Consider the following 18164-nt stretch of genomic DNA (forward strand, 5'->3'; position numbering starts at 1 on the left):
AATTTGTGTTAAGCAAATTATATTTTTTCTAATTATTAAGCATTGTATTTTTTAAAGAAAGCATTTGGCTCGAGGTTAATTTTTAACCTAGATATTAGAAAAAATATGTCTTGAATATTAATTGACATTAATATGTTAAAAAGTCATTTAAGATTACTGAGAAATTAATAAACACTGGCACTGTGATTATATGTGCTGATCTATGTGTGTTGATTAAAAATAAATCATACATTTTCACTCTTCATTTGACAAAAGCAATAAAGTATCTTTTCTCTCAATACAGGAAAAAATTATTCCATATTTATTACGATTGAGACAAATTAAGGATGAAACTCTTCAGGCTGCAGTTAGAGAAATTTTGGCCTTAATTGGCTACGTGGATCCAGTGAAAGGAAGAGGAATCCGAATTCTTACAATTGATGGTGGAGGGACAAGGTGAGGCTAGAAAAATGATTTTTCTTTTAAGTTTAATTTTGAGAGAGAGGGAGAGAGAGAATCCCAGGCAGGCTCTGTGCTGACAGCGCGGAGCCCAACATGGGACTTGAACCCACAAACTGTGAGATCATGACCTGAGCTGAAATCAAAAGTCAGATGTTTAACTGACTGAGCTACCCAGGCACCACAGAAAAATGATGTTTTAAATCTGCTGATCCAGTTCAGCCTTAGGAATTTTTTTAACCAATTCTGTGTAATTATAGTAACTACTTTGTTATAAAACCAAATTTTTGAAATAAAACAGTAAATAGTTTTTCTTAACTTGTTACTTACCGTCTAAGAGAATATATACCTGGATTTTCTTTTAGTTTAATTTGATCCAGTATTTATTTCAGTTTGGTCTTTTCAGACCTTTTTGGTAATTTAGCACAATTTACCAACCATGATTCTCTTAAAATCTTGGCAATGTTTTATAATGTCGGCTTTCCTTCATTATATTTATCTTACCCATGTTTACCAGTCAGCTAGTCACTTAATTAAGTGATGGTTAGAAAAGGAGTCTGTATCAGTAACTTCCTGACTCCCTACATCTTCACTTGTAGATGCCAGTTCTGGTGCTACAGGCGCCATCTAAGCATTCTCAGCTCAGGAGGTCATTTCACCATCAAAGTCCATTCTTTCTGCTGGCAGTTCATCCATACTTCTTGTTCTTAGTTCCTACTACTTGTTGGTTAGATTCTTTGATGTTAGCCTTTCGCCCCAAATTTTCTAGCTTGGGTGCTAGTTTCCTGCCATCTCTGCTCTTACCTCTTAAATTCAAAGTACATGCCCTGTGCGTTGTTCTTAGCTTACTTTGCCTCTCTGATTTTGTTCTCTGATAGTCCTGCCTTGCCAGTTACTGTTTTGTATGTCCAAGTACTACCCTGACCTTTTTGTTAAATTCTAAAGTCCTGTGTACAAGCCAGATTCTTTTAATTTTGACACAATGTGAATGAAGGAGTGGATGATGAGAGAAGAGACTAATAATCTAGGCAGAGGACAATAAAATAATAACTTCAGATGATGGCAGTGGGAAGCAGGAGGAAGGAAAAATATGTAAGAAAACTTTGAAGAAAAAGGGGTTTGGATGTAGTTGAAAGAGGTCAAGGTCACTCTTAAGTGTAGACCCTATGGATGATTGGGACAGAATTGCAGGGAAATGGGAGGAGGTGGTTGCTATTGAGAAAGACAGTTCTGTTTTGCACATGTTGACTATAAGGCTTCACGCAGCAATATAGAAGTGCTAATTTGGCAAGTGAAGGTGGAATTGATTGAGGAGAGAAAAGTCTTAGACGATCTTTTGGATGTTTCTTACAGAAGTGAAATTCAAGAAAGTGAACGTTAGTCATATGATAAAGTGGTAATGAGTTAGAGAGAATCATTCTAGTGCATAGAATTGGTTCCAAGTAATGAGAAGTAAGGAGAATGGCAGTTGAATGAGTAAGGAATTTCACCGAGGAGCAGGAAGAAGCCAGTCCTCTTCTGCCATTAAGTTCAGAGTATTTGGGAAGGATGGTATCATTTATCGAGTCAGCTAACATATTGAGTGCCTGCCATGCTCTACACGGTGATTTGGATCCTGGGGTCACTCAGTAAGCAAAATCCAAGTCTTCATGGTACTTGCATTCCAGGGGAGGAAAGAGAACAAATAGGGGGAAAAAAAATGTACTTTTGAGTAGGAATGGGTGTTATGAAGAAAAACAAAGCAAAGTGATAAAGAGTAGCAGTGCTATTTTGTACTGTCAACAGAAGCCAAATTATGGAAAGAGCCCAAATGTCCATCAGCTGATGAATGGACAAAGAAGATGTGCTATAGGGGTGCCTGGGTGGCTGAGTTGGTGATGAGTCCAACTCTTGGTGTGCTCAGGTCATGATCCCAGGATTGTGGGTTTGAGCCCAGTGCCAGGCTCCACACTGAACATGGAGTCTCCTTAGGATTCTCTTTCTCCCACTGCCCCTATCTGCTGCTCAATGCCCTTTGTCTCTAAAGAAAAAAAAAAAGATACATGTGTGTGTGTGGGTATATGTGTGTATGTATATATACATATATATATATATACATGTGTATATATATGTATATGTCAGTGATGTGGATGGAACTAGAATGTATTATGCTAAGCGAATTAAGTCAGTCAAAGACAAATACCATGTGATTTCACTCGTGGAATTTAAGAAACAAAACAGATGAACATAGGGGAAGAAAAGGAAAAATGGGGAGGCAAACCAGAAGAGACTCTTAAGTACAAAGAACAAACAGGGTTGCTGGAGGGGAGGTGGGTGGGGGGCATTGAGGAGGACACTTGTTGGGATGAGCACTGGGTGTTGTATGTAAGTGATGAATCACTGGATTCTACTCCTGAAACCAATACTACACTGTATGTTAACTAACTTGAATTTAAATAAAATCTTGGAACGAAAAAAAAAAAAAAGAGTAACAGTACTATTTTAAAGAGTGATCATGACTAGGACTTCTTTTTTTCCGGTTAAAAAAATTTATCGAGATACTAACTTATATTAGTTTCAGGTGTACAACACAATGATTTGCGGCACACAGGACAGCCCCCACAGCACAGTTGTCCGGCCCCAGGTGTCACTCGTGCTGCCGATGGGACAGCTGGGTGTAGGGGAGCGTGAGAAAGCAGCCAGAATGGGAAGTTTATGTTGGAAGGAGGAAGGCGTGAGGGCTTGTGAGGAAAAGAACCCAGATCTTTTATTTCTTTTGTATATGAGAGCCCGTAGGCTGTTAGGCTGATAGAATCAACCTGGCAGGTATACTTATTTTTAAATTTGTCCTGAAGTAGTTTATAAATAACAGCATTTTAAAATAGTTTTCTTCCTGATTATACAAGTAAACCTGGGAGGGAAAAAAAAGTAAAGAAAAGCAAACAAAAATTGTAGCTCACAATTCCTAGATTATTTTTAATATTTTGATTTTTTTCAAATCTTTTTTTCTTGCACAAGTATATATATGTGCATGTTTATTTCTTTTTATATGATAGTGGTGGTCATATTGTTAAATATATTTATCCAGCATTATCTCTAATTCTTCATGTCCCCTCACTTTGATTTCATAATGTATCTCTTTAATAAGCCATCTTATCTTCTCTTACCTCTCTTTAAATCCACATTATTTCTTAAAATTAAAAAAAAATCAGCATCTTTCATTTTCTATTTTATTTTTTAAAATGTTTTTTAAATTTTATTTTTATTTTATTTATTTTTTATTTCTTTAATTTACATCCAAGTTAGTTAGCATATAGTGCAACAGTTATTTCAGGAGTAGATTCCTTAATGCCCCTTACCCATTTAGCCCACCTCCCCTCCCACCACCCCTCCAGTAACCCTCTGTTTGTTTGGTTTTCTATTTTAATCTTAGAATATTTTCTAGTGATTTCCTGTTAGTTTGACACTCTAAATTTTATTTGGTGGTCCCTGACTAACCACCACGATTCTCTGCCCCACATCTTGTATTGGGTTTAGACCATTTCACTGTGTCTGTATATTTTCCTAGTGTTAAGAATTGTCCACGTGTTACACACATCCTGAATTGGCCTACACCTTCTAGCCTGTTTCATTTTTCACATTTATCATCACACATTTTGCTGCCTTGGCAAAGATCGAGAGATGAGCAAAGTCAGCAGCATAAATTATCTTAAATGTAGGGCATTATCTTAAAGTTGTTGAAAGTTTAAAAAAAATAATGACTAAAAGAAAACTTAAAAGTATGACTAGCAAAGTAGAGACAACGAAAATATATATAGAAGCATAGATAACCAACTTGTAGTGGAGGGAGAAGAAACCACCAGTATACGGCGTTCCAAAACTGGTGAATGGAGGTTTTAAGTATTTTCCACAGTTGGCGTGTTAAAAAAGTATATTTTACATTGGCATATCTTTGTAGTCTTATTCAAAGAGATACTAGCGTAAATTTAAAAATGCGTTGCTATGACACAGGTTTTATACCATTATTTAGTACTGGAGTTTTGAAAGTAATCTTAAAAACAGGCAGTTTTTACTGATGCTAATTTAGGTTACTAATTTTCGTGTTTGCATCTAAGCTAGAAAAGCAACTTGTAGGCTTGTTTTATTCAATACTTAATTTCCTTGAAACAGGAATTTTTTTCTTCCTTTTTGTCTGTAGGGGTGTGGTTGCTCTTCAGACACTGCGAAAATTGGTTGAACTTACTCAGAAGCCAGTTCATCAGCTCTTTGATTATATTTGTGGTGTGAGCACAGGTAATTATTGGCATATGGAAGCCGTGCCTCCCAGCAGTATGCATTTAAAATTCTGGTTATTCTCTGAAGTGGTGGATATTAGTTTTATGTTTTAATGATGGATAATCCTTTGATTGGCTTAATGAACTTTATAAAATGCTTATTGGGAGTAAGGTAACATTCAAAAGTGGTTTTTAATGTGCTTTCCTAATACGTTTTAAATAAGCCACAGTGACAAATACAAATTACGAATTATTGCTTTATGGTGTAGTCACCTCAAGGAAAGTGATAAAGTGGAAGGAAGGTAGGGACCAAAATTGTACTTGAACCAATGGAGTGTTAAAGATGGATATGATTTTATTTTTTGGGGAGACGTGTCCCTCTGTGAGGAAATTGCTTTTTATAACATTTTTTTGTCTGGTTGTTTAAAACCCGAATTTAAGTTGATAAACGTGAGAATGCGTGTTTTTTAAAGCCTGCTTCTTAATATTGCTAGGTACATTTAAAGTTGTAGTTTCATATGTGTATAGAATAAATTGGCAACTTAGGATATGATTGTTACTGAATAATTTCGTAGTTTTCCTTGAGTCACCATCAGATAAATTTTTGTTTTTTCTGTTGGTTTTTCTGTTTCCTTCCATGAGCTCTGTCACCCATACATCCACCCGTGCCCACCCCATGTATACATTAAGCCCCTCGGGATACACATAGCTATTGTTTACCCCTGAGGTAACACTCAAGAACTATTAGGATTGTGGATCCTTGCTGTGTATTTTACTGTTTGACCTGATAATTTCTCACTTCATGTTAGTTGATCTTCATAGGCTTTTATTTCTATTTCTTTTTTCTCATTCTCTTGAATTAAGATAGTACTAAAGACTACTAGTAACAAAATCAAATGACTTCTCCACATTACGTGTGTCCAGTATGCCCAATATGCTCAAAGGGCATGTTAATTAACGTTCAGTTTTGAAAGCTTAATGAGCAGTTAAAGGAATGATTCAAACACATAAGGAATCGGTGATTCTTATGATGTTCCATGAGATGAACACTAATTCCCCAAGATATTAGGTTACAGAAAGTTGTTGGGTTATAGGAAGTTATTACAGGTTTCTTTACAGAGGACTTCAGAGATACTTTAGTATATTAAAAATGCATTGGGGACACCTGGGTGGCTCAGTCGGTTGAGTGTCCAACTCTTGGTTTTGGCTCAGGTCATGATCCCAGGGTTGTGGGATCGAGCTCCTCTGCAGGCTCTGCGTTGAGTGCAGTAAAAGTGCGTTGGGACTCTCAGAATAGGAAAATAATATTTATTTCCCAATTTGATTTAACTATGGAAACTTTTCCTAAAGAGACATTTCCTAGGGCTAATGTTCCTTGACACTTGTTTTACAGCTTTACCCTGACCATTTCTGTTAAATTTTGTAGTAGTTCTTAGCAATTCACACATTTAAACAAGCAAACTTCCTGCTTTGGCACCACTGTTAGTAGGTGGATGCTCAATAAAGAGAATTTTAAATCACAGAGGTTCATCATCCATGAAGCAGGGTATCCGTTTATGTGATATGTACATTTCTGTATTTATCATGATCTGTCTTTTCCATTGTCTCTTCTGGCTTACGTTAACCGTAACTTCGAATACAGTGCTTATAGTTTTCCTTTCTTCTTTCCATTTTGTATATTCTAACATAGAAATTTTCTTTGCACTTAGAATTTTTATAAACTTAATAAATATATTTAATTTAAAGGTAATATCCTTACTGGTTCAGTAAAATTTAGTTTTAAAATAATCTGCTCATGTTTATAGTAGCTGTACTTGAAAGGAACTTAATTTTTGGCAGGTTATTTCTTGTGTTAGAGATTTGCTGCAAATTGAAAAAAATAGTTTCTATTATATAGTGATGCCATACAATTTAATTTAAAACATAAGCTGTTTTATCTTTTACTTTTATCTTTTACACTGAATATAATAAAATATTTAAAACTCATTATGATAATGAGTTGCTGTTTTTATTCTGTTTATAATGTCAAAATAAACCGTCATTCTGTATAGGTCTTTACCCCCAACCCCCCAAAGCTTTCTCGCCTATTTTTCTCCTTAATTCAGGTTTAGGCCAGTTAGATACACTAGGTGGCAGTGTGTCCTGCCACGTGCAGCTAGGATATGAAATCGGCTATTTAAAAGGATATCCCAGAGACCTAATTACTTTTTTTTAAATTTTTTAATGTTTATTTTTGAGAGAGAGAGAAAGAGAGAGCTAGCGGGGGAGGGGAATAGAGAGAGGGAGACAGAGAATCCAAAGCAGGCTCTGTGCTATCAGTGCAAAGCCCGATGTGGGGCTCGAACTCATGAACCCTGAAATCGTCACCTGAGCTGAAGTGGGATGCCCAACCGACTGAGCAACCCAGGTGCCCCGAGACTTAATTTCTTTCATTATTTTAATTCCCTGGACCAACTTGAAGGAGTAATTATTTTAATAAATTGTTAAGTTTTAAGGAATCTATGAAGGTTAGAAAGAACATCATCAACCACAACTTAATTGTGTGTTATTTGATTTAATGTAAAACAACCATTTTTTATATTTTAAAATTGATCCTCCTCATCATTGGTTGACATTTAGTCCTTACTGAGGCCGGGTAAAGACCTTTACCTGTGTTAATCCTGATATAAAAACATGTATACATTTTTAATTTTTTTAAATTTATTTTTTAGTTATCATCTTTAGTTATTATACATTTTTTAGTTATCTTTATTTTGTAGATGAAGAAATCAGGGCTCTGGCAGGTTAAGTAGTTTGTCCCAGGTGACACAGGGAGTGTTGGAGCTAGAATTTTAACCAAATCTGTGAGTTGGGAAGTCTTATAAGTACTGTAATGTCAATGCTGGAAAAACCAAGCATTCTTTCTTCCAGGTGCTATATTAGCATTCATGTTGGGATTGTTTCATATGCCCTTGGATGAATGTGAAGAACTGTACCGAAAATTAGGATCCGATGTGTTTTCACAAAATGTCATTGTTGGAACAGTCAAAATGAGTTGGAGCCATGCATTTTATGACAGTCAAACCTGGGAAAATATTCTTAAGTAAGTTACAATTATTTTTAAATGTTTGATTATATAAATAACATGTGCACATAATTAAAAAAGAATATTAAATTATTGGTATCAGTTAATTAGAGATGACTACCGTTACTATTTTGGTGTGTAATTCCAGTCACCGTTTTTTTTGAGTTCATGTGTGAGATTCACATGTAGAAGTTTCAATTCTTTCTAAGAATTGAGACCATCTTATAGATCGACATGTTTGCACCTTGTTTTTACTTAACATGTTAGTCTTTCTCAAGTCATTAACAAATATTCTTCTAAAACATTAATAATTTTTAAACATTTTTTCCAGGGTACTACAAAGGCTTTATACTCACTTTTCCAAAAATATAAGCATAAAATTGAAACCTTTAAAATCACCCACAATACCATTCAGAGCTGTGGACCTTATATTTTCTTCTAGTCTTTTTTTCTACACTGTATACATTCTCATACGTATTTTATATAGCAGAGATTATATTGTAGTTTCAATATCATATCCTTTCCCTATTTCCAACTTTGTGAAAATCTCTTGACAAATTTTTAAAGACTATGCTCCACAGTGTGATGGTACCATATTTTCTGTACCATTTACATTTAGGATATTTATGTTCTTAATTTATTGTGATTATGAACAGTGCTTCAGTAGGTATATCTATATAATAAGACTATAAAATAGACTGTAAGCCAGTTTCTGTGTTATGAAGTGGTTTTTCCTTTTGTTACTCGTTAGGGTATCTTCATATATTTGCTTACTGCTGTTTCAGTGAAGGTTCTTCAAAGCCTTCCTTATTTTTAATCACAGCATTAATGACCTTTCTAAGTGTGATTAGTTGCTTTTTTCTTTCCCTACTTTTTCACTTGGCTTGTGCTGCAAAACATACCACTCCAAAACTTAATGACTTATTTTAAAAATTTTTTTTTAATGTTTAGTTTTGAGAGAGAGAGAAACAGAGTGCAAACAGTGGAGGGGCAGAGAGAGAGAGGGAGACACAGAATCCGAAGCAGGCTCCAGGCTCTGAGCTGTCAGCACAGAGCCTGACACAGAGCTCGAGCTAACAAGCCAAGAGATCATGACCTGAGTCAAAGTAGGATGTCTAACTGACTGAGCCACCCAGGTGCCCCAAAACATGGTGGTTTAAAACAACCTGATTCTGTGGTGTGGTGATTTCTTCTGTTCTTGCCTGACTGAACTCACACTCACACCACGGCTGAGATGGCTCCCGTGCCGGTCTCTCTCTACGCGGTCATTCTCATTCTGGACTTCATCCCATTAGAGTGGTCTGAGTTTCAAAAGGGCAAGCCCCAGTGCATGAATACTTATCAAGCCTCACTTTAATGGCATGTTTGCTGATGTCCCCTTGACCACAGCCACTGAAACCTAAGGTCTCTGGGAAGGGACTGTATACGAGGATATGGACATCAAGAAGTGCCATCTGCTCTCTGGCTTTTTTTTTTTTTTTTTTTTTTTTGGTCTTTTGTTTCTCTTATTTATTGAAAGCATATTTCTGCTTTTTTTTTTTTTCTGAGATCATTTTGTGTTATTTTAGGGACACTTCAATTATACCATCAGTAGAATCTACGAATAGTGACTTTTTTTTTTGTATTTTCACATCCATCTGAAATAAGCAATTAGTGTTCCTGACTTTCTTTTTGAATTTATGTTCATAACTTCACTAAAGCATATTACCTCGGTTTATAAAATCAAGGTTCAAAAAAAAAAAAAAAAACACAAATGTGAACTTTGCTTAAACTGTAAAAGCAGCATGTTCCCAGGAACTCTGTCCCAATTTTACAGCAAGATTTCTATGAAAAGATTATTAGAAGAATACAATTGAATTGGTCTTCATGCAGATGAAACCTATAGATCAGGTTCGGAAAGACAAAGATCTTGTCCGCTTTAGAAAGTATTTTACATCAATATTTATAAAAGATTATACAGGGTAGATCACCACCTAATTTGTGCATACTACCTACATGTGAAATTCACTAATACTGTATTTGAAAATCATGAATATTGTTTGAAAAAAAAAGTCATCAGAAACATGTTTTTTCTTTTTGAGGCAAGTTGGCAGAGAACATAGTCCTTATATTCAATAGAGGGGACAATTACCTATTTTTAAGCCAGGGAAAAAATGTGCTCTGAAATAAAACTCCCTTATAATGGAATTGTGGGAATTGTTGCCCAAGGACAATATCTGTAATGTTGCGGTAATTCAGGTGCCAACTCAGGTGATTTCCAAAGCATTTTTTAGGAGTGACTTTGGCTCTGTATTGCTAAAACAGGTTTAAAGTCTAAATGCTCTGCTCTGGTTTTTAGATCCCTCTGTAACTACGCTATATACTTAGGCAGCTTTATCTCAGCACAGTTCCTCTCTATTGTCAGGAGGACCCTGAAGACAACAGGTTTATTCTGCCTCCGTGCCTTTACCCCTTCCACATCCTGGCATTGGATGTGTTTCCTTGCCATCCCCTGCTGCCCTTTTCAAGCCACCCCTCCTTGCAGCCTGGGCTGATTCCTCCCCATACTATAGATACCAGCAGTTGAAATCAGAGCTTAACAAATAACTATGTATTGTTTTGTGTGCACTAATTGTACTATAAGGCACCTAGAGGTGCCTAATTTATTATATTTCTTATTTTTATATTTCTTGTTTGTCGCTCATAGTACTTTGACAAAGCCCTGAGCAAACAGTGTTTTCATATTGTATGTTCTTTGATGTTAGGAGATAAAATCATTTTGATATAATTTAATTTTCTCCTTTATAAAGGGATAGAATGGGATCCTCACTAATGATTGAAACAGCAAGAAACCCTACATGTCCTAAGGTAAGTTTAGAGTCTTAAATATAATACCAATTTGGAATTCAAGGTCAGGTTGAAAGCACTTATTCTGGAGGCCCTTTCTCTATTAAGGGAAACATTTCTTAGGAACCTCTTTTAATAGATTATATTAATTTCTTACATCTTGGGCCATTCTGTGAAGACACAGGATGTGTTCATTAGACCTCTTCTAAACAAATTTTTTTTTTAATGTTTACTTATTTTTGAGAGGGAGACAGAGTGTGAGCAGGGGAGGAACAGAGAGAGGGGGAGACGCAATATCTGAAGCAGGTTCCAGGCTCTGGGCTGTTAGCACAGGGCCCAACATGAGGCTCGAACCCCACAGACCATGAGATCATGACCTGACCCAAAGTCAGACACTTAACCAACTGAGCCACCCAGGCGCCCCGATAGACATCTTCTATATCCAGTAAGAGTACAACAGAAGTTTAAGAACATGAAAGACTAGGACTAAAAATAAGGAAGAATTATTTTATCATAAGGTTAATCAAATCTAGTGATTTAAGAAAGTCTGGCATTTCATCCTTTAAGATTTTTAAAAGAGGGGGCGCCTGGGTGGCGCAGTCGGTTAAGCCTCCGACTTCAGCCAGGTCACGATCTCGCTGTCCGGGAGTTCGAGCGCCGCGTCAGGCTCTGGGCTGATGGCTCAGAGCCTGGAGCCTGTTTCCGATTCTGTGTCTCCCTCTCTCTCTGCCCATCCCCCGTTCATGCTCTGTCTCTCTCTGTCCCCAAAATAAATAAACGTTGAAAAAAAAAAATTAAAAAAAAAAAAGATTTTTAAAAGAAATTTTATATACCTGTAGATATAGGTTAACATACGAATGGAACCTAAATTTTAAGTGTTAATGCCACTAGGATATGTTTCAGTGTGGCTGCTCTTTTTATTTGTTTTGTTTGAAACCCAGTGGTCTGAGTATTGCTTGAGTTCTGTGTTCTTTAATAATACTTGTTATCTGAAGAAGGAATAGGATTTATGTATTTCAGAATCCCTTGCAGCTTGTATTTATTCTTTGGATAATAATCTGTACCCATGAAAAATCAAATACAGCTCCCTTTATTTCTCTTGCTTATTTAAATTTTGTTCATTCCTTTTTCTTTTTTGAAATTTATTTCTGAGAGAGAGAGAGGGCATGCCAGAGAGAGAGAGGGAGAGAGAGAATCCCAAGCAGCACAGCCCAGAGGCTGTCACGGGGCTTGATCTCATGAAACTTGAGATCATGACCTGAGCCAAAATCGAGAGTCGGACGCTTAACAACTGAGCCACCAGGTCCCCCTCATTCATTCTTTAGATATTAACTATAAGCCCAATGTGTCAACACTGTGCTAGGCACTTTGGAGACCTTAGTGAGTAAATGCAGACATGGAGTTTATAGTCCAGTAGGGCAAGTAGGCATTAATCAGGTAATCACACAAATGACATATAGTTTCCCTGAAATAAATGCTATGGACAACAAAAACACTTCTCTGAACGCATGTATTTACAGGGACACGAGGGAAGGCTATTCTAAGGACATGAGGTTTGAGATCTTAGTGTGGAGGCTGATGAGTAGGAGCATTGCTGGCAAAGGGAAGGACCTGTGTGGGAGGAGCCATGGAGAAGTGCAGGAACTGAGAGTTCCAGAAGGCTGGAGCCTGAGGATTCAAGGGCATCGTGCAAGTTGAGACTGAAGTGGCAGGTGAATCAGACCAGCTGGGCCTTGGAGGCCATGTCATAACGAGACGAACACTGCTCTTTTGGAGAAGACCCCCGGGTGTGCCCTACACCTCTCGTTGGTTCCCCTGTATGTCTTCAGAGCTTTCTGCTTGTTTGTTTTTAAGTCTTAGGACTCGCCAACTTTAAATAAAAGAGTAGGTGAGGACTTCAGCCACCTCAAAAAGTAATTCACTTGTGATAAAAGGGTTTATCGTGTTTCCCACATGATTCTTAATTCAGCCTATCGACCAATCCATAGGCCCCCCTGGATTTTGGTGTATGATGACTCTTACCCACGGTGGCCTAGAGACACACTCAGATCACTCGTGGGATCTAGGGATATCCCGTTTGGTTTATAAAATAACAAACCACACAGGCCCCTGACAGAGCTTGGCACAGAATCCTAATAACTTTGGCCTCCTCAATACCTTTCACCTTCTTCAGTTTATATTATAAGTCATTAACAAGTACAACACATTTTACATAAATTCAACTGATATCAATGAAATCCGAGACCCAAGATGGTCATTGTTAGTTATTTCAATAAAAAATTACCCAGCTACCAGTTATTAACTATAAGAAAGCCCTGAGAGTTTGTATAGTGTTAGTTTCAGTTACTAAAGTCATAGTGCCTTCAAAGAGAACAGAAGCAGACTAATCCGTAAATACTGTGAAAATAATGTATTTATTCTTCTTCAAGTAGTTTGTGTTCATTGCTATTACTGCTGTGTTGATTATTATCCAAAGATTTGCAAGTTTATGTCTTCTTAATGTCTTTTTACATAGCTGATCAAATCATGTAGTCAAAAATATCTTATTCTTGTCTTACAAGACCTGGGCTCTAACCCCTGAGCTACAGGACCTCACTATTATTGTCTTATAATACATTTCTCAAAATTATCTCAGTCCTTGTATCTATTTTCCCGTAAAGAACTACCTAGTTAGAAACATCTGGTTCCCTTTGCTGAACATCATATTTATGTTATACGTTTATCTTGATGGGTAGAATTGTAGGTGGTTCATACACTACTAAATAATACTTAATTTTTCACAGATCCCCAATATGACTGTTTACAGTGGGTCTTGTTCACTTTTTAATTTACTAGGTAGCTGCAGTAAGTACCATAGTGAACAGAGGGATAACGCCGAAGGCTTTTGTGTTCAGAAACTATGGTCACTTCCCTGGCATCAACTCTCACTACCTGGGAGGCTGTCAGTACAAAATGTGGCAGGCCATCAGAGCCTCGTCTGCTGCGCCCGGCTACTTTGCGGAGTATGCACTGGGAAACGATCTTCACCAAGTAAGTTGACCGTGGCTTACCTTTGAAACGTTCACGTGATTATAGAATCGGCACTTATCAAATGTCACATTTGTTCTTCATGTTTCCGTGTGGTAAAAGATGTGCCACACGGAATGTTTTTATTTGTTGCTTGTTTTCCTTAAATCAACAGGCCTTCTGGCTTGAGAACACATTTTAGGAAAGATTTTTTTGTGTGTGTGTGTATTTTACATAATGTGATTCATAACTAATTATGATCACTTATTGATGGAAAAATGTGTGGCTTTTCAAATGTAATAAAAATTAAAAAGAAACCATTCAAATGTAATAAAATGAAATAAAAATTCAAAGTGAAACATGGTCCCTGGGCACGCGGAACCCAATCTTTTTGACAGTTTTGGTGGACATATTTTGAAGGAGATAATATAAAATAATAAGTTAGCTATGTGCTGGACACTTACATAGTCCTTGGCATGCATTGTGTCACTTAATTATCACTGCCTGTGAGGTGGATAGAGTTATTCCCCTTTTACAGATGAGATATTGGAGTCTTGAGAAATGTTCACTAACGAGTAGGATCACAGCTAGCAAGCGGCAAGATCAGGAAGCTGTCTGTAGTTACACTATTTCGAAGTTTATGGCTAATTGATGTATAACATTGACTATTATTTCTGGTAATTTATTCTTTTTCTGTAATGTAGACTTATTTATCATGAATCTTTCCTCTGTCAAGTTTTTCCCATTATTCATGGAAATCTTAACTCCTAACTTACACTAAATGATAAAAAAGTGACGAAAACTCTTCAGCTGATACTACCAAAATATGTTTTATATATCCTTAATTTTTTAGATGATATCCCACTTAAAGTCAATCTCATTCCATAGAGCTACTAACCTTAACTTTACTCTCTAGCAGTGAAGTATTCGTTGTGCTCTATGTATTTGGTATTTGGATAAATGTTGAGAGGAAAACTATTTTGATAAAGATTTTCAGATGTCATTCAGAAGCTCCTACATACATCGTTTGTCTATATGAACTACACATCAACTATATAATTTCAGTTTACATGTGTCAATGTTATAATAACAAATACTTTTATCAGTTTCATTTTCTCTTATGTTTTTATAGTACCTTACACATATTTTAAAATGTTATGGTCAACTATCCCATTTTCCCCTGTCTTTCTAGAAGTAGTGTCACAATCTTTGCAATCATGAATTTAACATAGGATTCCTTTTGTCTTTGGAGCCACTTCAGACTGTTTCTTACTTTGTCAAATCAGTCATTGTTGAATTATGTAAGGCACTTCCCCTGCTCGCCTTTCTTCTTTCTTCCACCCACTCAGGGCAGAAAGTGCTAGCTGGAGAGTCCTTCTGACATTGGTTTCAAGACTTACTGGTCAAAATAAAATTCTTACTTTAATATGTACCTTGCTGTTCTAAAATGATTTCTGCATATTCTTCTCACCATGTCACAAACAGAGATAAATTTAGACCGTGTGTTCAAAACATAGTACTTAAGGTTTATAACATAACTTTAAGATGATTGTCATGTTACAAAGTCACAGTTATGCCAAATATTAGTAGAAGTCTCAAATGATAAGTTACTGCATTTCAGGACCATGTGTTCCAGACTTCCAAAGAAGTTATCTCATTTTCTCTTTATTTTTTTCATCTGAGAGGAGGTAGCTCTAAAGTTTAATTCAGTCCTGGAGAATACATAATAACAAACCAAAATAATCCAAGTGGTTCTCTTTCCATTTCATTTAGACTAGTGATATTTCTTTTCATGCTTAGCCATTTTTATATTGATGACCATAATCTTTGAATTTAGGTTGAGCTACAGATTAAAATAACTTATTGTACAAAATTTATGTAAAGCATGTAATCACGTGTACAGAGAATATACTTGGATGTAAATCAGTGACTTGACTCGGGAAGATTTGCACATCTAATTAATCATATTTTAATGAAATCTGGATTCTAAGCAAGCCCTATTGTTAAGAATATTTTTCTTATTCTCTTCCAAACATGAGGAAGAAATGGGATATTTTTCTACTGAAAGGACACCATGAAGGATTGATTAGAACATTCTAAGATGTGAATGATCTTGATCATTTAAACAAAGAAAACATTCAAATGAAGTTCCTTTCCAACCCTTCAGAACTTGTTACGAAGTTTAAAACTAAAATATGGTGCTTACTTATTACAGTCCTCTTATCCCGAGCTCTTTGAATAATTGAGTTATTTCCAGACTCATCTTTAAAATCTCTTTTAACTGTCATGTCTGACATATGTTTTAATGTAAGTTACTTCATATCCTTTTGGAACCACGTAGAGTATAAATTATAGACTAACATTCTGTTTGAGCAGTTATTGAAAGCAGTGCTATAATTAAGAGGTGCAAGTAGGTAGATGTATGGATTACATTTGCCTTTGCCTATAAAGAAAAGAATATGGTAACATTTACAAGGTTTATTACATGTCTTAGAAAATTATAAAGTGAGAGGAATTCTTTTTGAGTAGTTTTCTAATCTATTATTTCTCTCCCCCCTGCCCAAGTAGCATCATATCTATCTTGAAATAGTGCATTTTACATAAAATTATCCCTTCTCTCTCTTTTTAACTTTTATTGGTATACAATTGATATACCCCAAAGTGAACATATTTGATGTATACAGTTTGATGAGTTTGGACATATGCATGTCCCTTCTCTCTTACCTTTTCCCATCTCCACCTCCAGAATGGAATCATTAATTCTCTCCCTTTGGAGAAAGACCCTGATAAATTCATTTGCTCTAAAGGTTTTCATGACAGATTTTCATATATTATTTGTCTTAGGCCTAATTTACATTGTGAAAGGTTATGTCCAGAACTCAGAATACATTAACCTAAAGGGGATTGTGATATTTCATGTAAATGTTCCAGGTAAATAGTATCTTCAGCAGAAAGAACCGGCCTGGCACCTGGCAGATTGTGCCTGCGTCAGGCCACAACTATTAATTTTCAGTGTAACTGGTCAAAAATGTAGTGACTGCTTGCTCAGTGCCAGAAACTGTGTTAACCTTGAAGACCCTAAAGGTTTTAATAAGTGCCAGTTTATTGCTTGCGTTTCCTGGGTTCTACCCTCAAATAGCTCAAGCTAGGGGAATATAAGCACAGGAAAATAATAACAGGATAAACTCAATAATGAAAATATGTACAGGGGTAAGAAGTAGCGTAGAAGAAGTGGTTTATTCTATCAGGACTGGCTTTACAAAGACGTTTCCACTGCAGTTGAGAGGTAAAGAATGAGTAGTTGGGCAGGATAGAAATGGGATTGGGAGGGAAATAAGGAGAGCTTAATGCTTTTAGAGTTTCTCTTGAGGGTGATAAAAACATTTTGGAAATAGACAGTGGTGATGGTTGTAAAACATTCTGAATGTAATTAATGCCACTGAATTGTTACCTTAAAAATGCTTAAAAGGACCAATTTTATGTTTGGTGAATTTTACCATAATAAGAAACAAAGTTTTTTTAAACTCAAAAAAGAATAAGCTGAGATGAGATGATTAGGAGACATTCACATTGTGCAATGGTTATTTCCTGGATGGGATTCCGTATGATTTGAAATGATTAAATGTACATTAAAATCAATCAAAAGTATTTAAATTTTAGGCTGTTAAGTGCATGTATGATGTACTGCTATTAAAACACAATCCTGCGTGTATCTCGGAGATAAGTAGCAAATTATTCAACCAGTTCATTTTTTTAAATTTTTTATTTTAGAGAGAGAGAGAGAGAGAGAAAGCGCGCGCGTGCGTGCACGCGCATGAGTGGGGGAGGGGGCAGAGAGAGAGGGAGTCACGGAATCTAAAGCAGGCTCCAGGCTCCGAGCTGAGATCATGACTTGAGCCGAAGTCGGAGGCTTAACCAACTGAGCCACCCAGGCGCCCTGCAGTCAGTTCATTTTTTAAGTCTTTTTTACGTGAGCATCTAGCAGTGGGCCTGGCAAATACACAATAAATAAATAACTGTAAATATGAATACTTAAATGAATGGAAAGGTTAAAGGAAATACCACAGTCGTAACATTAGCCTGATGACTTCCTGATAGAAGAGGCATTTGACAGGAGTGGGCTAAGTATAACAGGGCTCAAGGGACGGTGTGCCTCTCCGTGGACTAGAGTGAACACAAAAATCTTAACTTCTGCATGTATTTGATGGAAAATAGGTAAAGGTAAAGGAATGGGAGTTTAAAGCATGACTATTAAAACCTTTAGAAACCTGGCAGCTCTTTATTTTGGGAGTGGTTTTGTTATTATCAATTTTTGCTACACCTTGCTTGCCCCTTCTTATCTTTTCTCCCTTTTTTGTCTTTTATGACCCTTCTTTATGGGCTTTTATAATAGTGAAGTATTCCATCTAAAATACTGAGATGATTAGAAGTTACAGACAGTATAACCAGAATTTAAAATAAAAGTTTTAAAAGAGGTAACTTACTTGCTGAATTAGAAGTGAAATGTTCTGTTCTGAAATGTCTCTGTTATGTGATAGGTATTGTTCTAATGTCCTATTAATTGAAAACAAAGGAAA

The 18164-nt window shown here is 36.3% G+C and overlaps 1 protein-coding gene across 1 annotated transcript in view; it reads left to right on the top strand.

The window, feature by feature from the left end:
• The window catches only part of PNPLA8 (patatin like phospholipase domain containing 8), a 46079-nt gene that overhangs the window by 15157 nt on the left and 12758 nt on the right, over positions 1–18164 (top strand). The window contains exons 4-8 of the mRNA XM_047846733.1: positions 284–435; positions 4616–4710; positions 7602–7773; positions 10545–10602; positions 13417–13611. Of these exons, the coding sequence (XP_047702689.1) occupies positions 284–435; positions 4616–4710; positions 7602–7773; positions 10545–10602; positions 13417–13611 (672 nt within the window). The remainder of the gene's footprint in view (positions 1–283; positions 436–4615; positions 4711–7601; positions 7774–10544; positions 10603–13416; positions 13612–18164) is intronic.

The sequence above is a fragment of the Prionailurus viverrinus genome, chromosome A2, assembly GCF_022837055.1.
Source record: "Prionailurus viverrinus isolate Anna chromosome A2, UM_Priviv_1.0, whole genome shotgun sequence".
NCBI classification, from domain to species: Eukaryota; Metazoa; Chordata; class Mammalia; order Carnivora; family Felidae; genus Prionailurus; species Prionailurus viverrinus.